Consider the following 20237-nt stretch of genomic DNA (forward strand, 5'->3'; position numbering starts at 1 on the left):
ACAGGCGTGAGCCACTGGGCCTGGCCAAAAAAAACAGTATTTAACAGATATTTATGGGGTACCAACTCTGTTGCAGACACTGGAGATACGATAATGAACAAACAACAACAAAAAAAATTTTATGAAATTTGAGGTTCGTAGAAGCAGATAGACAGTGATGCAAGAATGAGGGAAGTAAATGCAAAATGGCAAATGGGATATATACCATTAAGAGAAAGTACATGATTTTACAGACTGATTATGTAAATCCCCTTCCTCAAATTCTCCTTTGAACCTGTCTTTTCATCTCATTGCTTCCCTTCTTAACTATTAAGGTAAGTAAAATCATTGATATGTGTTTATTCTATTTTGTATAAGAACCTTGTGTTTTTTTAAACTGTTTGAAAAATAATAATAACTTTTTTGTTTTTTGAGATGGAGTCTCGCTGTCTCCTAGGCTGGAGGGCAGTGTCGCGATCTTGGCTCACTGCAAGCTCTGCTTCCCGGGTTCATGCCATTCTCCTGCCTCAGCCTCCCGAGAAGCTGGGACTACAGGCACCCGCCACCATGCCCGGCTAATTTTTTGTATTTTTAGTAGAGACAGGGTTTCACCATGTTAGCCAGGATGGTCTCGATCTCCTGACCTCGTGATCTGCCAGCCTCGGCCTCCCAAAGTGCTGGGATTACAGGCGTGAGCCACTGCACCCAGTCAATAATAATTATTTTTGAGACAGAGTCTCACTCTGTCGCTAGACTGGGGTGCAGTGGCATGATCTCCACTTACCACAACCTCAGTCTCCCGGTTCAAGCGATTCTCCTGCCTCAGCCTCCCGAGTAGCTGGGATTACAGGCGCCCACCACAATGCGAGCTAATTTTTGTATTTTTAGTAGAGATGGGGTTTCACCATGTTGGCCAGGCTGGTCTCAAACTCCTGACCTCAAGTGATCCACCCGCCTCAGCCTTCCAAAGTGCTCAGATTGCAGGCATGAGCCACCGCATCCGGCCAAATTATTATCACTCTTTTTTTGAGGCACGGTCTTGCTCTGTCACCCATGCTGGAGTGCAGTGGTCGGATCACAGCTCACTGCAGCCTTGATCTCCTGGGCTCAAGCCAATTCTCCTGCCTCAGCCTCCTGAGTAGCTGGGACTACAGGCGTGCACCACCATGCCTTGCTATTTTTTTTATTTTTTGTAGAAAGGAGGTCTCACTTTATTGCCCAGTCTTGAAAATTATTTTTTGATAGGAGCATTGGAGAGATTTTCACAAAGGAAGTGAAATTTCAGCTGGGCTGTTTACCCCATCTGAATTCCTCGTAGCCTTTTAGTTGTGGTTTAGAGACCCTTCCTGGGACTCTCTGAGTACATTGGGGCCTTCTATTGTGTTTTCCAAAAACGTTCTAGGGAGGGCTTTCTTCATCAGTACTCATGGCACTTTAAAGAGTATATATATACACGCATGTTCTTTTCTTTTTTTTGAGATGAAGTTTTGCTCTTGTTGCCCACGCTGGAGTGCAATGGCGCAATCTCAGCTCACCACAACCTCTGCCTCCCGGGTTTAAGTGATTCTCCTGCCTCAGCCTCCTGAGTAGCTGGTATTACAGGCATGTGCCCAGCAAATTGTGTATTTTTACTAGAGACAGGGTTCCTCCATGTTGGTCTGGCTGGTCTCGAACTCCCAACCTCAGGTGATCTGTCTGCCTCAGTCTCCCAAAGTGCTGGGATTACAGGCATGAGCCACCATGCCTGGCCACATATGTTCTTTTCTTTTCTTTTTTTTGTTTTGTTTTGAGACAGAGTCTTGCTTTGTGGCCCAGGCTGGAGTGCAGTGGCATGATCTTGGCTCACTGCAACCACTACCTCCCAGGTTCAAGCCATCCTCCTGCCTCAGCCTCCTGAGTAGCTGAGACTACAGGCACACGCCACCACTCCTGGCTAACTTTTGTATTTCTAGTAGAGACAGGTTTTCACCATGTTGGCCAGGCTGGTCTCGAACTCCTGACCTTTTGTGATCTGCCCACTTAAGCCTCCCAAAGTGCTAGGATTACAGGTGTGAACCACTATACCCAGCTGGTATATACACATATGTTCTTATTTCTACATTTTTTTTTTCTTTTTTTGAGACAGGGTCTCAGTCTGTTACTCACGCCTGATCTGTTAGATCAGGAAGAGTACATCGGTCTGATCTGGAGTAACTGAAACCTCTGACTCCCTGGCTCATATGATCCTCCCACCTCAGCCTTCTGTGTAGCTGAGACTACAAGTGTGTGTGCACCACCATGTCTGGCTAATGTTTGTATTTTTTGTACAGGCACGGTTTCCCCGTGTTACCCAGGCTAGTCTTGAACTCCTGGATTCAAGCGATCCACCTGCCTTGGCCTCCCAAAGTACCGGGATTATAGGCGTAAACCACTGTACCCGGCCGGCCTACATTCTGTCTTTTAAAATTTGTTTTCAATACACAAGTAAAATACAAATGCATTCTATATTCTTGGTGTGAGACATCTGAAATAATACTGAGAAACGAGAGTCTTTATTATTTTTTTTTCTTGTTTTCTTTTTTTTTTCAACGGAGCTTCCCTCTGTTGCCCAGGCTAGAGTGCAGTGGCTCGATTTCGGTTCACTGCAACCTCTGTCTCCGAGGTTCAAGCGATTCTCCTGCCTCAGCCTCCCGAGTAGCTGGGATTACGGACACCCGCCACCGCGCCCAGCTAATTTTTTTGTTTTGTTTTGTTTTTTGAGAGGGAGTCTCGCTCTGTCACCCAGGCAGGAGTGCAGTGTCGTGATCTTGGCTCGGTGCAACCTCCGCCTCCGGGGTTCAAGCAATTCTCCTGTCTCAGCCTCCTGATTAGCTGGGATTACAGGCTTGTGAAACCAGGACCGGCTAATTTTTGTACTTTTAGTAGAGACGGGGTTTCACCACGTTGGTCAGGCTGGTCTCCAAATCCTGAGCTGTGATCTGCCAGCTTCGGCGTCCCAAAGTGCTGGGATTACAGGGGTGAGCCACAGCTCCTGGCCTTGTTTTGTGTTTTTGATACGGAGTTTTGCTCTTGTTGCTCAGGCTGGAGTGCAATGGCTCCGATCTCGGCTCACTGCAACCTCCCCCTCCCGGATTCAAGTGATTTTCCTGCCCCAGCCTCCGAGTAGCTGGGACTAAAGGCACGCGCCACCGCACCAGGCTAATTTTTGTATTTTTATTTATTTATTTTTTTAGTACAGATAGGGTTTCACCTTATCAGCCAGACTGGTCTTCAAACTCCTGACCTCGTGATCCTCCTGCCTGGGCCTCCCAAAGTGCTAGGCTTACAGGCTTGAGCCACCGCGCCCGGCCCCAATTTTTGTATTTTTGGTAGAGACAGCGTTTCGCCACATTGGCCAGGCTAGTCTCGAAGTTCTGACCTCAGGTAATCCACCCTGCTCGGCCTCACAAAGTGTTAGAATTATAGGCCTGAGCCACCGTGCCCGGCCTATTTTTTATTTTTATTTTTAATAGAGACGCTAGTCTCAAACTCCTGAGTTCAAGTGACTCTCCTTTGGCCTCCCAAAGTACTAGGATTACAAGCGTGGGCCACCACGCCCGGCCGACAGTTATTAATATTACGATGATGAAATTTTAGGCATTTAGAATACTTCAGTCCAAAAACACTTTGATCGAGGGGACTCGCTCAAAGGCATGCGCAAAAGCCATCAGGCCTGTACCTGGAGAACTCAGGTGAGACGTTGCCACTCATTGTAATCCCTCCCCCTAGGACTCCGCCCCCGAGCCTGGGCCACTGCCCTGGCTACACCGGGAAGCCTGGAGCTAGAAAGTGGGCCGTGCGCGTGACCGGCGCGCGTGACGCCGAGGGGGCAGGTCTGAGAAGCAGGCTGCGCCAGGATTCGGCGGTCGGTTCCCGCGGAAGGGGCGGGTCAGGTTAGGGGGCGGTGCTTAATGGGAGCTGGTCTTGGGGCCGGGCTTCCGCGTGCGTTGGCCTGGCGGCGAGAGCGCGCGGCGGGGGCGTGCCCGGCGGGCGGGGAGGGGCGGGGCCAGCCGGGGGCGGGGCGGCGCGCGGCCTAACGGCGGCGGCGGCGGCGACGGCGACGGCGACAGCAGCAGCAGCAGCAGCGGTGGTGGTGTCTGGTTAGCTCGGCGGCTGCAGATCTCGCGGCGACGCCTGCGAAGGACCCGGGCCGCGGGTCGAGGCGGGCGGCGCCTGCGAGGGCCCCGTGTCGCGGGTAGAGGCGGGCGGCGCGCGGCGGCGGCGCTCGGCGATGGTAGGCGTCCCTGGAGCGGCCGCCTTCCAGCGTAAGTGGGGCGTGAATGCGGGTGGCCGAGGGGGGCGTGTGAGGGCCTGCGGCTCCACAGGCGCGGTGATTCCGAGTGCCCCGGGCGCGAGGCCGGGAGTGGAAACTGAGGCCCGAAGCGGGGCGGTGGATCCAAGGTCACGCAGCGGGGCGGGCCTTCCCGGGCTCCTGAGGCCACCCCGTCGCTTCCTGCGCCGCCCGAAGAGCTCGGGGCTCACGGTGTGAGGGAAATTGTGGGGCCCGCGGCCTCGGAGCTTAGGCCGGGTCGGCGTCCATGGGACTTGCCGGTGGGCGAGAATCATTTTGTTCTCCCGGCGCTGGGGCCACGAAGTCCGGCTCCTGGGGAAATACTACACCCGCCCGATGTTGAGGGTTGGAAGAGATGAGAATGGCCCCTCGGAGGGCCTGTTTGAGCGCAGGCTCAGGAGTTGGCTACCTAGGTTCACATTCCAGGCTTCCCCATTTAGGTAGTGACCTTGGCTCTCCCGGTGCCTCAGTTCCCCCATCTGCAAAATGGGGATGTGGAGCGGGTTCCCTCCCTCCCCCAGGATTCTTGGGTTTCGTGAGGCCAGTAAAACGCTTGACACCGACCCTGGCACACACACAATTGTGAAAACTGTCATTATTGTAATCGTCCTTTATTAATCCGATCCAGTGTGCACCGCACTCGGAAAAGTCCGAAATTAGGCTCTAGCCGTGTATTTAAGATTTTGTTTTATTGTCTGTTGATCCTGCTTCATGATCTAATTGTTATTCTTACTTCCATTTAGCCATTCCAGCATTTATCTAGTGTTCCTCCTTGATGTGTGAGATCCTTGGGGGAAGGGTGGCTTCTCTGAATAAGAACAATAAAATTTTAATTGTTTTTCATTATTGTAATTATAATAGCCAACATTTTTTTGAGCACCAGACATTTTGCATTCTATTCACTTAATATTTATTAAATCATATAGTAAGTTTAAAAATACCACTCCAGGCCCTGGGAATACAACAATAAACAAGATAGACCGAACTGGGGTTTTGAGTTTAGTTAGGAGAGAGAGAGACATAGTGAATGAGGAAACAGATAAACAGGTTTTGCATGTTTTTTTAATTGTTTAATCTTGGTGACATCCTAAGTAAGACATTATTTGAGGATGCCCATTTTGCAGAGGGTGAAACTGAGTAACAGAAGGTACTCTGAGTACTAGTCTCAGAGCTGATGTCCTTAAACACGTGAAAGGGAGGCTTTACGCTTCTTTTTTTTTGCACCCATTAAATGTTGGATTGAAAATAGAAAAAGTAGATAACACCCAGCTTGCAGTTACTGCTTTTGATGGTTTGATCCATTCCTCATGAAATTTCCAACTAAAGAGGCAGATAGTGATTAACTCTTTTAGGCTTGCAAAGGTACAGCATCTCTGTAAAATGAAAGACTCTTTTTTTTTTTTTTTTAAGACGGAATCTTGCTCTGTCGCCCAGATTGGAGTGCAGGGGTGTGATCTTGGCTCACTGCAACCTCTGCCTCTTGGGTTCAAGCTGTTCTCCTGTCTCAGCCTCCCGAGTAGCTGGGACTACAGGCGTATGCCACGACGCTCGGCCAATTTTTTTATTTTATTTTATTTATTTATTTTTTTGAGACGGAGTTTTGTTCTTGTTGCCCAGGCTGGAGTGCAATAGTACAATCTCGGCTCACTGCAACCTCCCCCCCGCCCCAGGTTCAAGCGATTCTCCTGCCTCAGCCTCCAGAGTAGCTGGCATTACAGGCGCCTGCCACCACACCTGACTAATTTTTTGCATTTTTAGTAGAGACGGTTTTACTATGTTGGCCAGGCTGGTCGCGAACTCCTGACCTCAGGTGATCCATCTGCCTCAGCCTCTCAAAGTGCTGGGATTAGAGGCATGAGCCACCGTGCCCGGCCTTAATTTTTATATTTTTAGTAGAGACAGGGTTTCACCATATTGGTTAGGCTGGTCTCGAACCCCTGACCTCAGGTAATTCACCCACCTCAGCCTCCCAAAGTGCTGGGATTACAAGCGTGAGTCACTGAGCCTGGCCAGAAAGGACTTTTTATTTGAAAAAATTGGGGGGCTCTTCTGCCTTTGAAGTAGATTTCCTTTGTTTCTTTACTTCCATAATAAACTTGCTTTCACTTAAAAAAAAAAGATTGTATCCAAATTTCTTTTGTGTAGTATTTAGTTTAAAATATGCCCAAAAGTACAACTTTTGCGTCTGTTATGTAACTACATTTTTGTTTCCTTTTTTCCTTTTTTTGAGACAGTCTCTCTCTCTCACCTAGGCTGGAGTGCAGTGGCGTCATCATGGCCCACAGCAGCCTAAACCTCCTGGGTTCAAGCGATTCTCCTGCCTCAGCCTCTTGAGTAGCTGGGACTGCGGGCGCCACCACACCCAGCTAATTTTTTTATTTTTTATAGAGATGGGGTCTTGCTTTGTTGCCCATGCTAGTCTGGAAGTCCTGGGTTTGAGTAATCCTCCTTCCTCAGCCATCCAAATTGCTGGGATTAAAGTCATGAGCCACTTTGCCTGGCCTTTTTTTGTGTTTCTAAGAGAATTCTGAATTACATTTCCAGACAGTGCACTTGGTGTAGTACTCAACCTCCTGAGGAGCTGGGATTACAGGTGCTCACCACCATGCCTGGCTAATTTTTTTTTGTATTTTTTGTAGAGATGGGGTTTCACCATGTTTTGGCTAGGCTCCTGACCTCAAGTGATCTGCCTGCCTCAGCCTCCCAAAGTTCTGGGATTACAAGTGTGAGCCTCTGCACCCACCCTTGATTGAAGTGTTTTTTGTTTTTTTTTTTTTTTGAGATGGAGTTTCGCTCTTGTTGCTCAGGCTGGAGTGCAATGGCGTGATCTCAGCTCACTGCAACCTCCGCCTCCTGGGTTCAAGCAGTTCTCCTGCCTCAGCTTCCCAAGTAGCTGGTATTAACAGGTGCGTGCCACCACGTCCGGCTAATTTTTGTATTTTTAGTAGAGATGGGGTTTCACTACATTGGCCAGGCTGGTCTCGAACGCCTGACCTCAGGTGATCTGCCCGCCTCGGCCTCCCAAAATGCTGGGATTACAGGCATGAGTCATTGCACCCGGTCTTGATTGAAGTTTTTAACTGGCATGCTGGGAAAGAGAATATAGGAGTTCAGTCTTAAAATTGGTGCTTCAACCCCTGAGCCAGAATCCTTCGGGAAGTAGTCTAGAACTGTGGCCTCACATGTTTGTTTGTTTGTGACCCCATTGAGGTGGGGTCTTGCTCTGTTGCCCAGTGAGCATAGCTTCTGCAGCCTCTTATCTCTGGGGCTGTAGTTAGCCTCCCACCTCAACCTCCCTAGTAGCTGTGACTACAGGCATGTATTGCCATGTCTGGCTAATTGTTTAAAAAGTTTTGTAGATGGCCGGGCGCTTTGGCTCACGCCTGTAATCCCAGCACTTTGGGAGGCCGAGGCGGCCAGATCACGAGGTCAGGAGATCAAGACCATCCTGGCTAACACGGTGAAACCCCGTCTCTACTAAAAATACAAAAAAGTTAGCTGGGCGTGGTGGCGGGCGCCTGTAGTCCCAGCTACTCAGGAGGCTGAGGCAGGAGAATGGTGTGAACCCGGGAGGCAGAGTTTGCAGTGAGCCGAGACCGCGCCACTGCACTCCAGCCTGGGTGACAGAGTGAGACTCTGTCTCAAAAAAAAAAAAAAGTTTTCTGGACATGGGGTTTCACTGTGTTGCTCAGGCTGGTCTTGAACTGCTGGGCTGAAGCGATCCTCCTGCCTCAGCTTCCCGGTGCTGGGAGTAGAGGCATGAGCCACCATACCTGGCCACCTAAAATGTTTTTAGTGTTCATTCCATCAGTAAATAGGGTTGAGTATGCACACACATTCCATGAATGTTTTATTTTTTGTTTTTTTATATATTTTTTTGAGACGAAGTTTTGCTCTTGTTGCCCCAGCTGGAGTGCAGTGGTGCCATCTCGGCTCACTGCATCGTCCATCTCCTGAATTCAAGTGATTGTCCTGCCTCAGCCTCCCAAGTACTGGGATTTCAGGTGTGTGGCACCACCCCTGGTAATTTTGTGTTTTCAGTAGTGATAGGGTTTCACCATGTTGGTCAGGCTGGTCTCGAACTCCTGACCTAAAGTGATCCACCTGCCTTGGTATCCCAAAATGTTAGGATTGCAGGCGTGAGCTACTGCACCCGGCCTGAATGTTTGTTTTAAATGACAATTATAGTGTGACTATACTGTGTATTAGGCGCATATATATATATATATATATATATATATATTTTTTTTTTTTTTTTTTTTTGAGACGGAGTCTCGCTCTGTTGCCCAGGCTGGAGTGCAGTGGCACGATCTTGGCTCACTGCAAGCTCCACCTCCTGGGTTCACGCCATTCTCCTGCCTCAGCCTCCTGAGTAGCTGGGACTACAGGCACTCGCCGCCACGCCTGGCTAATTTTTTGTATTTTTAGTAGAGACGGGATTTCACCGTGTTAGCCAGGATGGTCTCGATCTCCTGACTTCGTGATCTGGCCGCCTCGGCCTCCCAAAGTGCTGGGATTACAGGCGTGAGCCACTGCGCCCGGCCACTGTATTAGGTATATTTTTTTGTTTTGTTTTGTTTTGAGATGGAGTTTTGCTCTTGTTGCCCAGGCTGGAGTGCAATGGTGATCTTGGCTCACCACAACCTCTGCCTCCCAGGTTCAAGCGATTCTCCTGCCTCAGCCTCCCAAGTAGCTGGGATTACAGGCATGCACCACCACGTCCAGCTAATTTTGTATTTTTAGTGGAGATGGGGTTTCTCCATGTTGGTCAGGCTGGTCTCAAACTCCTGACCTCAGGTGATCCGCCCGTCTCAGCCTCCCAAAGTGTTGGGATTACAGGCACGAGCCACCATGTCCGTCCTAGGTATGTTTTATAACATACAAAAATAGACATTTTACAGAAGGATAAGCTAAAATAAATGGAAGTAGCAGTTCCAACATTCTTTCCACACCCAGTGGTGAATTTTAACAATACCTCCTGGGGTGGAGATCATTGATCTTGTAGTAGTACCTTCTCAATCCATTAGGTCTATTGCTCTGATGAAAATCTAGTTTATTCGGTAGAAGTAAAATGTAGTGGCTGGGTATGGTGGCTCACGCCTGTAATCCCACCATTTGGAAGGTCGAGGTGGGCGGATCATCTGAGGTCAGGAGTTTTGAGACCAGCCTGGCCAATATGGTGAAACCTCATCTCTACTAAAAATACAAAAAGAAGCTGGCTGTGGTGGCGGGGGTCTGTAGTACCAGCTGAGGCAGGAGAATTGCTTGAAGCCAGGAGGCAGAGGTGGCCGTGAGCTGAGATCCCACCATTGCACTCCAGCCTGGGCAACAAGAGGGAAACTCTATCTCAAAAAAAAAAAAAAAAAAAAAAAGGGCCGGGCACAGTGGCTTATCCCTGTAATCCCAGCACTTTGGGAGGCTGAGGTGGGCGGATCACGAGGTCAGGAGTTCAAGACCAGCCTGGCCAACATTGTGAAACCCTGTCCCTACTAAAAAACATACAAAAAATATCAGGTGGGTGTGGTGGCAGGTTCCTGTAGTCCCAGCTACTTGGGAGGCTGAGGCAGGAGAATTGCTTGAAAGAAACTGCGGAGGTTGCAGTGTGCTGAGATCGTGCCACTGCACTCCAGCCTGGGCGACACAGCGAGACTCTGTCTCAAAAAAAAAAAAAAAAAAGAAAAGAAAAGAAATAAAACGTAATGGTTAAGATTTAAATTCTAAACTTTTGAAATTTAATTCTGGAGTTGTGCTGAGGTTAAAATCCTGGGAACCAATCCTAACAAGTTTTGAGACTTTAGGCTCATTACTTAACCTTCTTGTGCAGTTCATTTTCCTCATCTGAAAAATGGAGATAAAATTTCCACCGCATTTGCAGGTTTATTATGATGGTTAACATATGTTAATATATGTAAAGTACTTAAAACCATGCTTGACACATTCTGTTCTGGTGGTGGTTAGTGGCTGAGGGTGTACCATCTGACTTAAGGTCTCAGTCTAGGAGGGGCGGTGCACAGGTCAACAGGTAATGATAAAGTGCTTTAAGTGCTTTAAGCATAAGGCTTTTGGGAAGGCAGAGGAGGCATAACTAATTATTCCTTGAGAGTCCAGGTAAGGTCTAGCTAAAGGGGTGACATTAAACCAGGCTTTAAAGGAGAAGGGAGGCTTTTCCCAGGAGAAGGAAGGCTGAAGTCTACTGGCTGAAGGTAGTTGAGGGGTTGGTGAGTAGTTCATCAGATCTGGACCTACAGGGAACCTGATTGAAGCTTATATACCTTGTTAATAGTGAATTCTGGCTGGAGTTGTTCCTGGCAGGGGCCAGATGGCAAAGAAGCCTGTTCCAGAACTTTTCACACCACCACAGCCCTTTCCTTCTCTGTGTGGCACGTACCTCATTCTGCCTTCTTAGTTATCTAAGAATATAAGCTTCTAAATTATAAACTCCTTGAGGGTTATGACAATGTTTGCATTTTTGTAATTTTATTTTGCCTAGCAAGGTAAGTGGGAAGTTCATTAGTGTCGAGAAAGGTATATAATCATTGGACCTTCAAGGAAGTCTAAACAGTTAAAAGTGGAATGGTAAATGACCATATTTACTAGTGAAAAACTTGGTTACAAATGTTTTGTAGTAGATAGGACCTGTGCATTACTATTTAAAAGGGGTGAGAATGATCATCTTCAGTATCCCTTTCCTTATCTGGCACTTATCCATTGGGATTACAGAAGAGATCGGAAAGTGCATCAGAAAGGCTCATCTGACGTTGAATAGGTACCTTTTGCTCTTCTAGGTCTACTTTCCATCCTTTTTCACCCTATCCTGTGCCCTGGGAAGCTGACTTACCTATATGGACTACATCAATGAGCTTCTTTCCCCTTTGAGGTTATGAAATTTATTTTCCTACTCCCGCCTCGTGGGTGTTGCCCTTAGCTGATTCTGTCCCTTGATTGAAGGTCACTTCTCCTCTAAATGTGGTCCTCTTGGCCGGGTGCGGTGGCTCATGCCTGTAATCCCAGCACTTTGGGAGGCTGAGGCAGGCAGATTACCTGAGGTCGGGAGTTTGAGACCAGCCTGACCAAAATGGAGAAACCACGTCTCTACTAAAAATACAAAATTAGCTGGGCATGGTGATGCATGTCTGTAGTTCCAGCTACTCAGGAGGCTGAGGCAGGAGAATTGCTTGAACCCGGGAGGCGGAGGTTATGGTGAGCAGAGATCATGCCATTGCACTCCAGCCTGGGTGACAAGAGCGAAACCCTGTCTCCAAAAAAAAAAAAAAAAAAAGAATGTGATCCTTTCTATGTGACACCCTCCATGTAGGTTTGGAAAGTTTTTGTTCCCTTTGGTCATTGGGCCTAGAGATCTAGAGATGCTTTCATTAGTCGCAGGGTATTACAGCTATCCCTTGTGCCTATTTTGTACCCTGCTCACGTATTTCTTTCTAGTTCCATTGTTAAACCCTCCTTGAATTAACCTTACTGGAGTATGCCATGTTTCCTGCTGGGACCATGACTGTGTTTGAAGCTTGTATACTTTTTTTTTTTTTTTGAGAAGGGGTCTCACTCTGTCACTAGGCTGGAGTGCAGTAGTGTGATCTGGGCTCACTACAATCTCTGCCTCCTGGGTTCCAGCGATTCTCCTGCCTCAGCCTCCCGAGTAGCAGGGACTACAGGCGCACACCACCACGCCAAGCTAATTTTTGTATTTTTAGTAGAGATGGGGTTTCACCATGTTGGCCAGGCTGGTCTCAATCACTTGACCTCGTGATCTGCCCGCCTTGGCCTCCCAAAGTGCTGGGATTACAGGCGTGAGCCACCACATCCAGCTTATTTTTATTTTTTTTTATAGAGACAGGATGTTGCTATGTTTCCCATGCTGGTCTCTAATTACTGGGTTCCAATGATTCTCCTGCCTTGGACTCCCAAAATGCTAGGATTGCAGACGTGAGCCATTGAGTCCAGCCCTTCTTTGACTTTTGAGTAAGTTTATCCTAGTTTGGAACCAGTTAGTTTTCTTTTTATCTTACTGTATTTTTAAAATTTTTGTTTGTTAATTTTGAAACCAAGTTATGAGACCAACTTTTGTATTTTTGGTAGAGACAGGGTTTCTTCATGTTGCCCAGGCTGGTCTAGAACTCCTAAGCTCAAGTGATCCACCTGCCTTGGCCTCCCAACGTGCTGGCATTACAGGCATGAGCCACTGTGCCTGGCCCAGTTAATTTTCTTTCTTTCTTTCTTTTTTTGTTTTGAGATGGAGTTTCCCTTTTGTTGCCCAGGCTGGAGTGCAGTGGCGCAGTCTCGGCTCACTGCAACCTCTGCCTCCCAGGGTCAAGCCATTCTCCTGCTTCAGCTTCCCAAGTCGCTGGGTTTACAGGCATGTGCCACCATGCCTGGCTAATTTTTGTATTTTTAGTGGAGATGGGGTTTCATCATGTTGGCCAGGCTGGTCTCGAACTCCTGACCTCAGGTGATCCGCCCGTCTCGGCCTCCCAAAGTGCTGGGATTATAGGCGTGAGCCACCGCGCCCAGCCTGACCTAGTTTTCTTATATACAGAATCAAAAAATCAGCAGATAGGTTGGGCGTGATGGTGGTGCCACTCAGCTGTAGTCCCAGTTACTTGGAAGGCTGAGGTAGGAGGATCGCTTGAGCCCAGGTGTTGGAAGCTGCAGTGATAGTGCCACTGCACTCCAGCCTGGGTGACAGAGAGAGACCCTGTCTCAAAATAATAAAAATAATAATGGCCAGGCACAGTGGCTCACACCTGTAACCCCAGCACTTTGGGAGGCCAAGGCGGGCGGATCACCTGAGCTCAGGAGTTCGAGACCAGCCTGGCCAACATGGCAAAACCCCGTCTCTTCTAAAAATACAAAAATTAGCCAGGTGTGGTGGCGGGTGCCTATCATCTCAGCTACTCAGGAGGCTGAGGCAGGAGAATTGCTTGAACCCAGGGGGCAGAAGGTTGCAGTGAGCTGAGATCACGCCAGTTCATTCCAGCCTAGGCGAAAGAGTGAAACTCCGTCTAAAAAGAAAAAAAATAATAAGCAGAGAGATTGACTTTAAGCTTGTTCTCAAGTGTTAAATGTTGTATAGGTTATGTGAATCCAGACTTTTAGGCAGGAAGAATGGTTTAAATGATAGTGCTTAATGAATGAGTGCAGCCCTGGGATCAAGATGAGTTAATTCACTAAGTTCGGGGTAATGAAAATAGGAAGAGGTGGGGAAGTAAGGTTTCTCACCTGCCAATTTTGTTCTCATTCCTTAGTTTTAGAGTATTGTTTTGAATCTCATAGAAAGTGACCATTCTTTTTTAAAGATTTACTTCAAATCCCTGAAAGTTTGGAGGCTAATGAAGAAGAATCACTCTGGTTATTGTTTAGGCTTTGGTAAGATTACCAAGGAGGGGATCTCATAATGCTGTACTAATAGTTTACATGTGCAACATGAGCTAGTGTTTGTACATGTGACAGACCCTGTTTCTGGATTTTATTAAGGCTGGTTAAGTAGCTTTTTGCTCTGGTTTCTGTCTCTGGCCCCTTGAGGCTATCTGAAATTTTAGGAGTTGGGGTACCATAACTTGAACTTTTGAAATGAGTCAATAAGCAGATATGTCAACCAAGTATGACTTTAAGTCTAGTTGAAAAAAAAGAGAAAAAGAAATAAGAGTTAGAGAATTTAATTGTCCAAGGTCACACAGTTAATAAGTAGTAGATTCACTCTTCCTAAGTAGTTTAATCTTGGTGTCAAGTTCATTCATTATACATTGAATGTCCAAACACCCAATTTTTTTTTTTTTTTTTTTTTTTTGAGACAGTCTCTGTCGCTCAGGCTGAGTGCAGTAGTGGGGTCTTGACTCTCTGCAACCTCCACCACCGAGGTTCAAGCAGTTCTGTGCCTCAGCCTCACGAGCAACTGGGACTACAGGCGCCCGTCACCACACCCGACTAATTTTTGTATTTTTAGTAAAGATGGGGTTTCACCATCTTGGCCAGGCTGGTCTTGAACTCCTGACTTGTGATCTACCCTCCTCTGCCTCCCAAAGTGCTGGGATTACAGGCATGAGCCACCGTGCCCAGCCAAAAACCCACTTTTTTTAACCCTCTATCACATGGCTTCTTTTTGCTAGACTAGGGGTTTTTAGACATGTGTTCTAGAGGAGCCCAGAGCTTCCTGAAGATAATTGATTTCCCATAATCTTCCTTCAACTTTCTTTCCCTAACAACTCTTCTTGTTTAAAAAAAAAGTCCAGGCCGGGCGCGGTGGCTCACGTCTGTAATTCAAGCACTTTGGGAAGCTGAGGCTAGTGGATCAGCTGAGGTTGGGAGCTCGAGACCAGCCTGACCAACATGGAGAAACCCCGTCTCTAATAAAAATACAAAATTAGTCAGCCATGGTGGCGCATGCCTATAATCCCAGCTACTTGGGAGGCTGAGGTAGGAGAATCACTTGAACCTGGGAGGCAGAGGTTGTAGTGAGCCAAGATCGTGCCGCTACACTCCAGCCTGGGCGACAGAGCAAGACTCTGTCTCAAAAAAATAAATAAAAATAAAAAAATTTAAAAAAGTCCAAATAATTGGAGTATGATTTAAAGATAGCTATATGAGACCTTGTTCAGGGGTATCCTAAGTTGGCCTTAGAGATGAATTAAAAAAATAAAAAGGCAACAGAAACTCTCAGCAGTCTTTAACAATTCATCCCATATGTTTCCTGATCTTAGCAGTGAAGCAGATGATGGCAGTGAACATCAAAAGCCCAAGAAATGTCCATGCTAATTTTGCATGGCTCTATGAGGAGCTGTCAAATATGGATCATCAAATATAGTATATAGACTATGCAATGAAGCTTTACTTTGCAATGTGGCTCTTTAAGATTTGATTTTACCCTTCTATTTTGTGTTGTAATTAAATGCAGAAATCAAAGTATAAATTCAGAATAACCCAGAGCTTGGTATCTTTCTGTCTGAATTTATAGCTTTGGAGTTGGCTAGACCTTTCAGTCGAATTAGCTGATGGTGACAAATATGTGACCTCTGTAGCAGCTCCAGTGAAATGTTAATATCAGGCATAGCACAGCTCCCTTGATACACTATTTTGACCTCTTACAAATGTTTCCCTTATTTCTTTGTTAATTTAGCCACCTCCATGCAGAGGTCGTGCCTGCTTTTAATTTTTCGAAGCCACATGAGAACAGACATTTAAACAACACAGATTTATTCATTTTGGCCTTATATCCCTAGAGCTACACTAACTTTATGTCTGGGACTAAAGGTAGAAGTAGCTGAGATTAGGGAAATGCAGAATGGTGAGGGAGAAGTGCCAGGAGAGGTGATGGTTTTAGCTCCTGCATTCCCCAGCCTATTGCTTAAATTCAGCTCCCCATTAATTTTCCCTTGATAAGTTGGTCTGGCTAAGTAGTTGAAACTATATTCTTAACCTTCCTTTTTTTTTTTGAGAGGGAGTCTCACTTTGTCACCAGGCTGGAGTGCAGTGGTGCGATCTCGGCTCACTGCAACCTCCAGCTCCCTGGTTCAAGTGATTCTCCTGCTGCAGCCTCCTGAGTACCTGGGATTACAGGCACATGCCACCACACCCAGCTAATTTTTGTATTTTTAGTAGAGACGGGGTTTCACCATGTTGGCCTGGATGGTCTGGATCTCCTGACCTCAGGTGATTCTCCTGCGTCAGCCTCACAAGGTGCTGGGATTACAGGCATGAGCCACTGTGCCTGGCCTAATTATAACATTTTATTTAATTTTTTATTTTGTAGAGATGAGGTCTCACTTTGTTGCCCAGGCTGATCTCAAACTCCTGGGCTCAAGTTATTCTCCCACCTCAAGCTCCGAAAGTACTGGGATCACAGGCGCGAGCCACCTTATGTGGCACTAGCTGGGATTATAGACAAGCGTCAGCTAATTTTTGTTGTTGTTTCTGTCAGTCCTTCCTTGCTTATTAATATTCTTATGCAGAGCATTTTCTTATCTTTATATATATATTAATATGGATTTATGGATTCTTATTTTAATAATCTGTTACTGTCGTTATTTGTTGTGTTCACATTGTTCCAGATTTGGCCAGGGAGATCCCCTTCAAGCTGGCTTTTGTGTCATTTTGACACGTTACCACATTTTTTAACTGCTTTTTTTGACACACAAAAAAGGTGTTGTAGGCTTAGTTTCTGCTCTTCATTTTTTATTTTATTTATTTATTTTTTTGTGATGGAGTCTCGCTCTGTCGCCCAGGCTGGAGTGCAGTGGCGCGATCTCGGCTCACTGCAAGCTCCGCCTCTCGGGTTCACGCCATTCTCCTGCCTTAGCCTTCCGAGTAGCTGGGACCACAGGCGCCCATCAACACACCCGGCTAATTTTTTGTATTTTTAGTAGAGACCCGGCCTAGTTTCTGCTCTTCTTGCCCTCTTCTTGGAATTGGCCATTTCTCCAAACTGTTTCTCTCCTAATTCCTTTCAGTGGAGAAAATTATTTAGAAATCAAGATTTGGAGGCCGGGCGCGGTGGCTCACACCTGTAATCCCAGCACTTTGGGAGGCCAAGGCGGGCGGATCACGAGGTCAGGAGATCAAGACCATCCTGGCTAACACAGTGAAACCCCATCTGTACTAAAAAATACAAAAAATTAGCTGGGCTTGGTGGCGGGTGCCTGTAGTCCCAGCTACTCGGGAGGCTGAGGCAGGAGAATGGCGTGAACCCGGGAGGCAGAGCTTGCAGTGAGCCGAGATTGCGCCACTGCACTCCAGCCTGGGTGAGAGAGCGAGACTCCGTCTCAAAAAAAAAAAAGATTTGGGTGCCGTGTGTGCTCATTCCTATTGGAATATTGTTTTTTAGAACCTCTTAATGGACAGAGCTAGGAAATATATACACACACATACATATACACATATCAAAAAATATGTATCTAAATTTCTTTCTTTTTTTTTTTTTTGAGATGGAGTCTCGCCCTGTCACCCAGGCTGGAATGCAGTGGCGCAATCTCAGCTCACTGCAACCTCTGCCTCCTGGGGTTCAAGTGATTCTCCTGCCTCAGCCTCCCGACTAGCTGGGATTACAGGCGCCTGCCATCAGTCCCAGCTAATTTTTGTATTTTTAGTAGAGACGGGGTTTCACCATGTTGACCAGGCTGGTCTCGAACTCCTGACCTCGTGATCTGCCCGCCTCAGCCTCCCAAAGTGCTGGGATTACAGGTGTGAGCCCCCCACCTGGCAAATTATTTCTACTGTAACTATCTGTAATAAAAACCATGAATTCTTACTAATACCTTTAATTCCAGTTAAATACCACAAAGTTCATTTAGGAAGAAAGTAATTTGTAACCTTTTTTTTTTTTTTGAGATGGAGTATTGCTCTGTCACCAAGGCTGGAGTGCAGTAGCTTGATCTCGGCTCACTGCAACATCCACCTCCTGGGTTTAAGCCATTCTCCTGCCTCAGCCTCCTGAGTAGCTGGGACTTCAGGCACATGCCACCATGTCTGGCTAATTTTTGTGTTTTTAGTAGAGATGGGGTTTCACCATATTGACCAGGCTGGTCTTGAACTCCTGACCTCATGATCCGCCCTTCTCGGCCTCCCAAAGTGCTGGGATTACAGGCGTGAGTCACCGCACCTGGCCATTTTGTGTGTATTTTTAGGAAAAAATTTATTGTATAAAACTAGATACAGTGAAAAATACTCATTTTGTATGGTTTATTTATTTATCTTTTTTTCTTGGTGCTTCTGTCTTGGCAGAGTCTCAGAATAACTTGAAATTCTTTTTAAATTTTTTGTTCGTGACAGGGTCTTACTATGTTGCCCAGGCTGGTCTTGAACTCCTGGCCCAAGCGAATCTCCTGCCTCGATCTCGCAAAGTACTGGGATTCAGGCATATGCCACTGTGCGTGGCCGAGATGTAATTTATATACAATCAAATTTACTTTTTTTTTTTGTCAGTGGGTAGAGAAAAAAACTTGCTCTTTTTCATGGCATAGTTCTATTAGTTTTGTGTTATTAGTATGCAGTTGTAATCATCAATCCAGATAGAGATAATTTTCATTCTTCCTGTAAGTTTTCTCACACCCCTTTCTTTTCATCTAGCTCTTGGAAGCTACTAGTTTATACTGGTTTTTGTCACTCATAGTTTTATGAGGGTTTTTGTTTGCTTGTTTCTCTACTTTTTCTTTTCTATAATGTCATATACATGGAATCATACGGTATGTAACCTTTGTGTCTGATGTGTTTCACTTACCATAATGCTTCTGAGATTCATCCACATTGTGTCATGTATCTATAGGTTGTTCCTTTTTATTGTTGAGTAACATATGTTATGTTCACCAGCTGATGGACATTTGAATTGTTTCCCATTTTGATGATTATGAATAAAGCTTTAAATATTCATATACGGTTCTGCATGTGGACATATGTTTTTATCTGTCTTGGATAAATACCTAGGCATGGGATTGCTGGGTTCTATGGTAATTTCATATTTAACTTTTTTTTTGTTTGTTTTGTTTTTTAAGACGGAATCTTGCTCTGTCACTTAGGCTGGAATGCAGTGGCATGGCTCATGGCAGCCTCCGCCTCCTGAGTTTAAGCAAATTCTCCTGCCTCAGCCTACCGAGTAGCTGGGATTACAGGTGTGCACCGCCACGCTTGGCTAATTTTTGTATTTTTAGTAGAGATGGGTTTTCACCATGTTGGCCAGACTGTCTGGAAATCCTGACCTCAGGTGATCCACCCACCTTGGCCTCTGAAAGTGCTGGAATTAAAGGTGTGAGCCACCACGCCCGGCCTATACTTAACTTTTTTAGAAACTGCCAAAGTGTTTTCCAAAATGGCTATACCATACCATTTTGCCTTTCCACCAGTAATGTATGACAGTTTCACTTGCTTGTTGGTATTTTTGTTTTGTTTTGTTTTAGAATTAATTGTTAAGGAAGCACTATATCTGGGTGAAATCAATTTTGGTCATCTCATTTCTACAATGAAAGGAATACTCTCTGTTACTTGTTTTAGAATGTAGGGTTCCTTGCTATTTATATTCTTTTGGGGTTAGTGCAGTTCTTTTTTACACATCATTCACAGAAATAATGGTAACTACCATTTGTGTATCAGAACAATTTTCACATATCTAATTTTTATAGCAATTAAGTAAGGTAGGTAGAAGTGTCTTCATCCTCTTAACTTGTATAAGGAGATTGATTCCGGTAATCAGGTGATTTACTCACTGTCACACGGCTAGAATGTGAGAGTGTGGCTTTTTGGATTTGGAGCTGTGAGGGGACATTCTGTCTCTCTTTTAAGTAGAGGTGTAATAGAGGAAGATATGGGTGTCATCCCAGTCCTTTCTTTTACCTCAAATTCATAAGCACTGCAGTCTTGAACAATTCATATTTGGATTTTGAGTTAATTTCATCTTTTCACCTGTCTACCTGAAAAGGTGAGAATCAGTTGAGGGACTGTTAAAGGATGTTTTGAACACTGTATGTTACCTCATGATTAATTTTATAGTACTCTCCATTTGTAGTGGTTTCCATAGTTGTTTATGGGAACAAGTTTGCAGAAAAAAATGGTTGAATAGAAATAGAAGGGGTCGGCCAGGTGCAGTGGCTCACGCCTGTAATCCCAGCACTTTGGGAGGCTGAGGCGGGCGAATCACTGGAGGTCAGGAGTTCAAGACCAGCCTCAACATGGAGAAACCTCCATCTCTGCTAAAAATACAAAATTAGCCAGGCGAGGTGGTGCATGCCTGTAATCCCAGCTACTCAGGAGGCTGAGGCAGGAGAATTACTTGAACCTGGGAGGCGGAGGTTGCAGTGAGCCGAGATCGCACCATTGCACTCCAGCCTGGGCAACAAGAGTGAAACTCTTGTTTCAAAAAAAAAGAAATGGAAGGGGTCAGGTGTGGTGGCTTAGGCTTGTAATCCCAACACTTTGGGAGGCTGAGGCGCATGGATCACTTGAGATCAGGAGTTCA

At 46.1% G+C, this 20237-nt stretch overlaps 1 protein-coding gene across 5 annotated transcripts in view; it reads left to right on the plus strand.

Annotated features, from left to right (window-relative positions):
* Positions 1–4015: 4015 nt before the first annotated feature.
* The window catches only part of CBFA2T2 (CBFA2/RUNX1 partner transcriptional co-repressor 2), a 158141-nt gene continuing 141919 nt past the window's right edge, over positions 4016–20237 (plus strand). For 3 of the 5 annotated variants that reach the window (XM_063659132.1, XM_063659133.1, XM_063659136.1), the window contains exon 1: positions 4029–4262. Coding sequence is in view for 2 of the 5 variants with exons in the window: in XM_054467474.2 (XP_054323449.1) it covers positions 4229–4262 (34 nt within the window). In the remaining 3 variants the exon portion in view is untranslated. Of the gene's footprint in view, positions 4263–20237 lie in introns of all 5 variants that reach the window. The other 2 variants (XM_054467474.2, XM_054467476.2) reach the window with 2 other exon arrangements.

This window comes from Pongo pygmaeus, chromosome 21, assembly GCF_028885625.2.
Source record: "Pongo pygmaeus isolate AG05252 chromosome 21, NHGRI_mPonPyg2-v2.0_pri, whole genome shotgun sequence".
Lineage (NCBI taxonomy): Eukaryota > Metazoa > Chordata > Mammalia > Primates > Hominidae > Pongo > Pongo pygmaeus.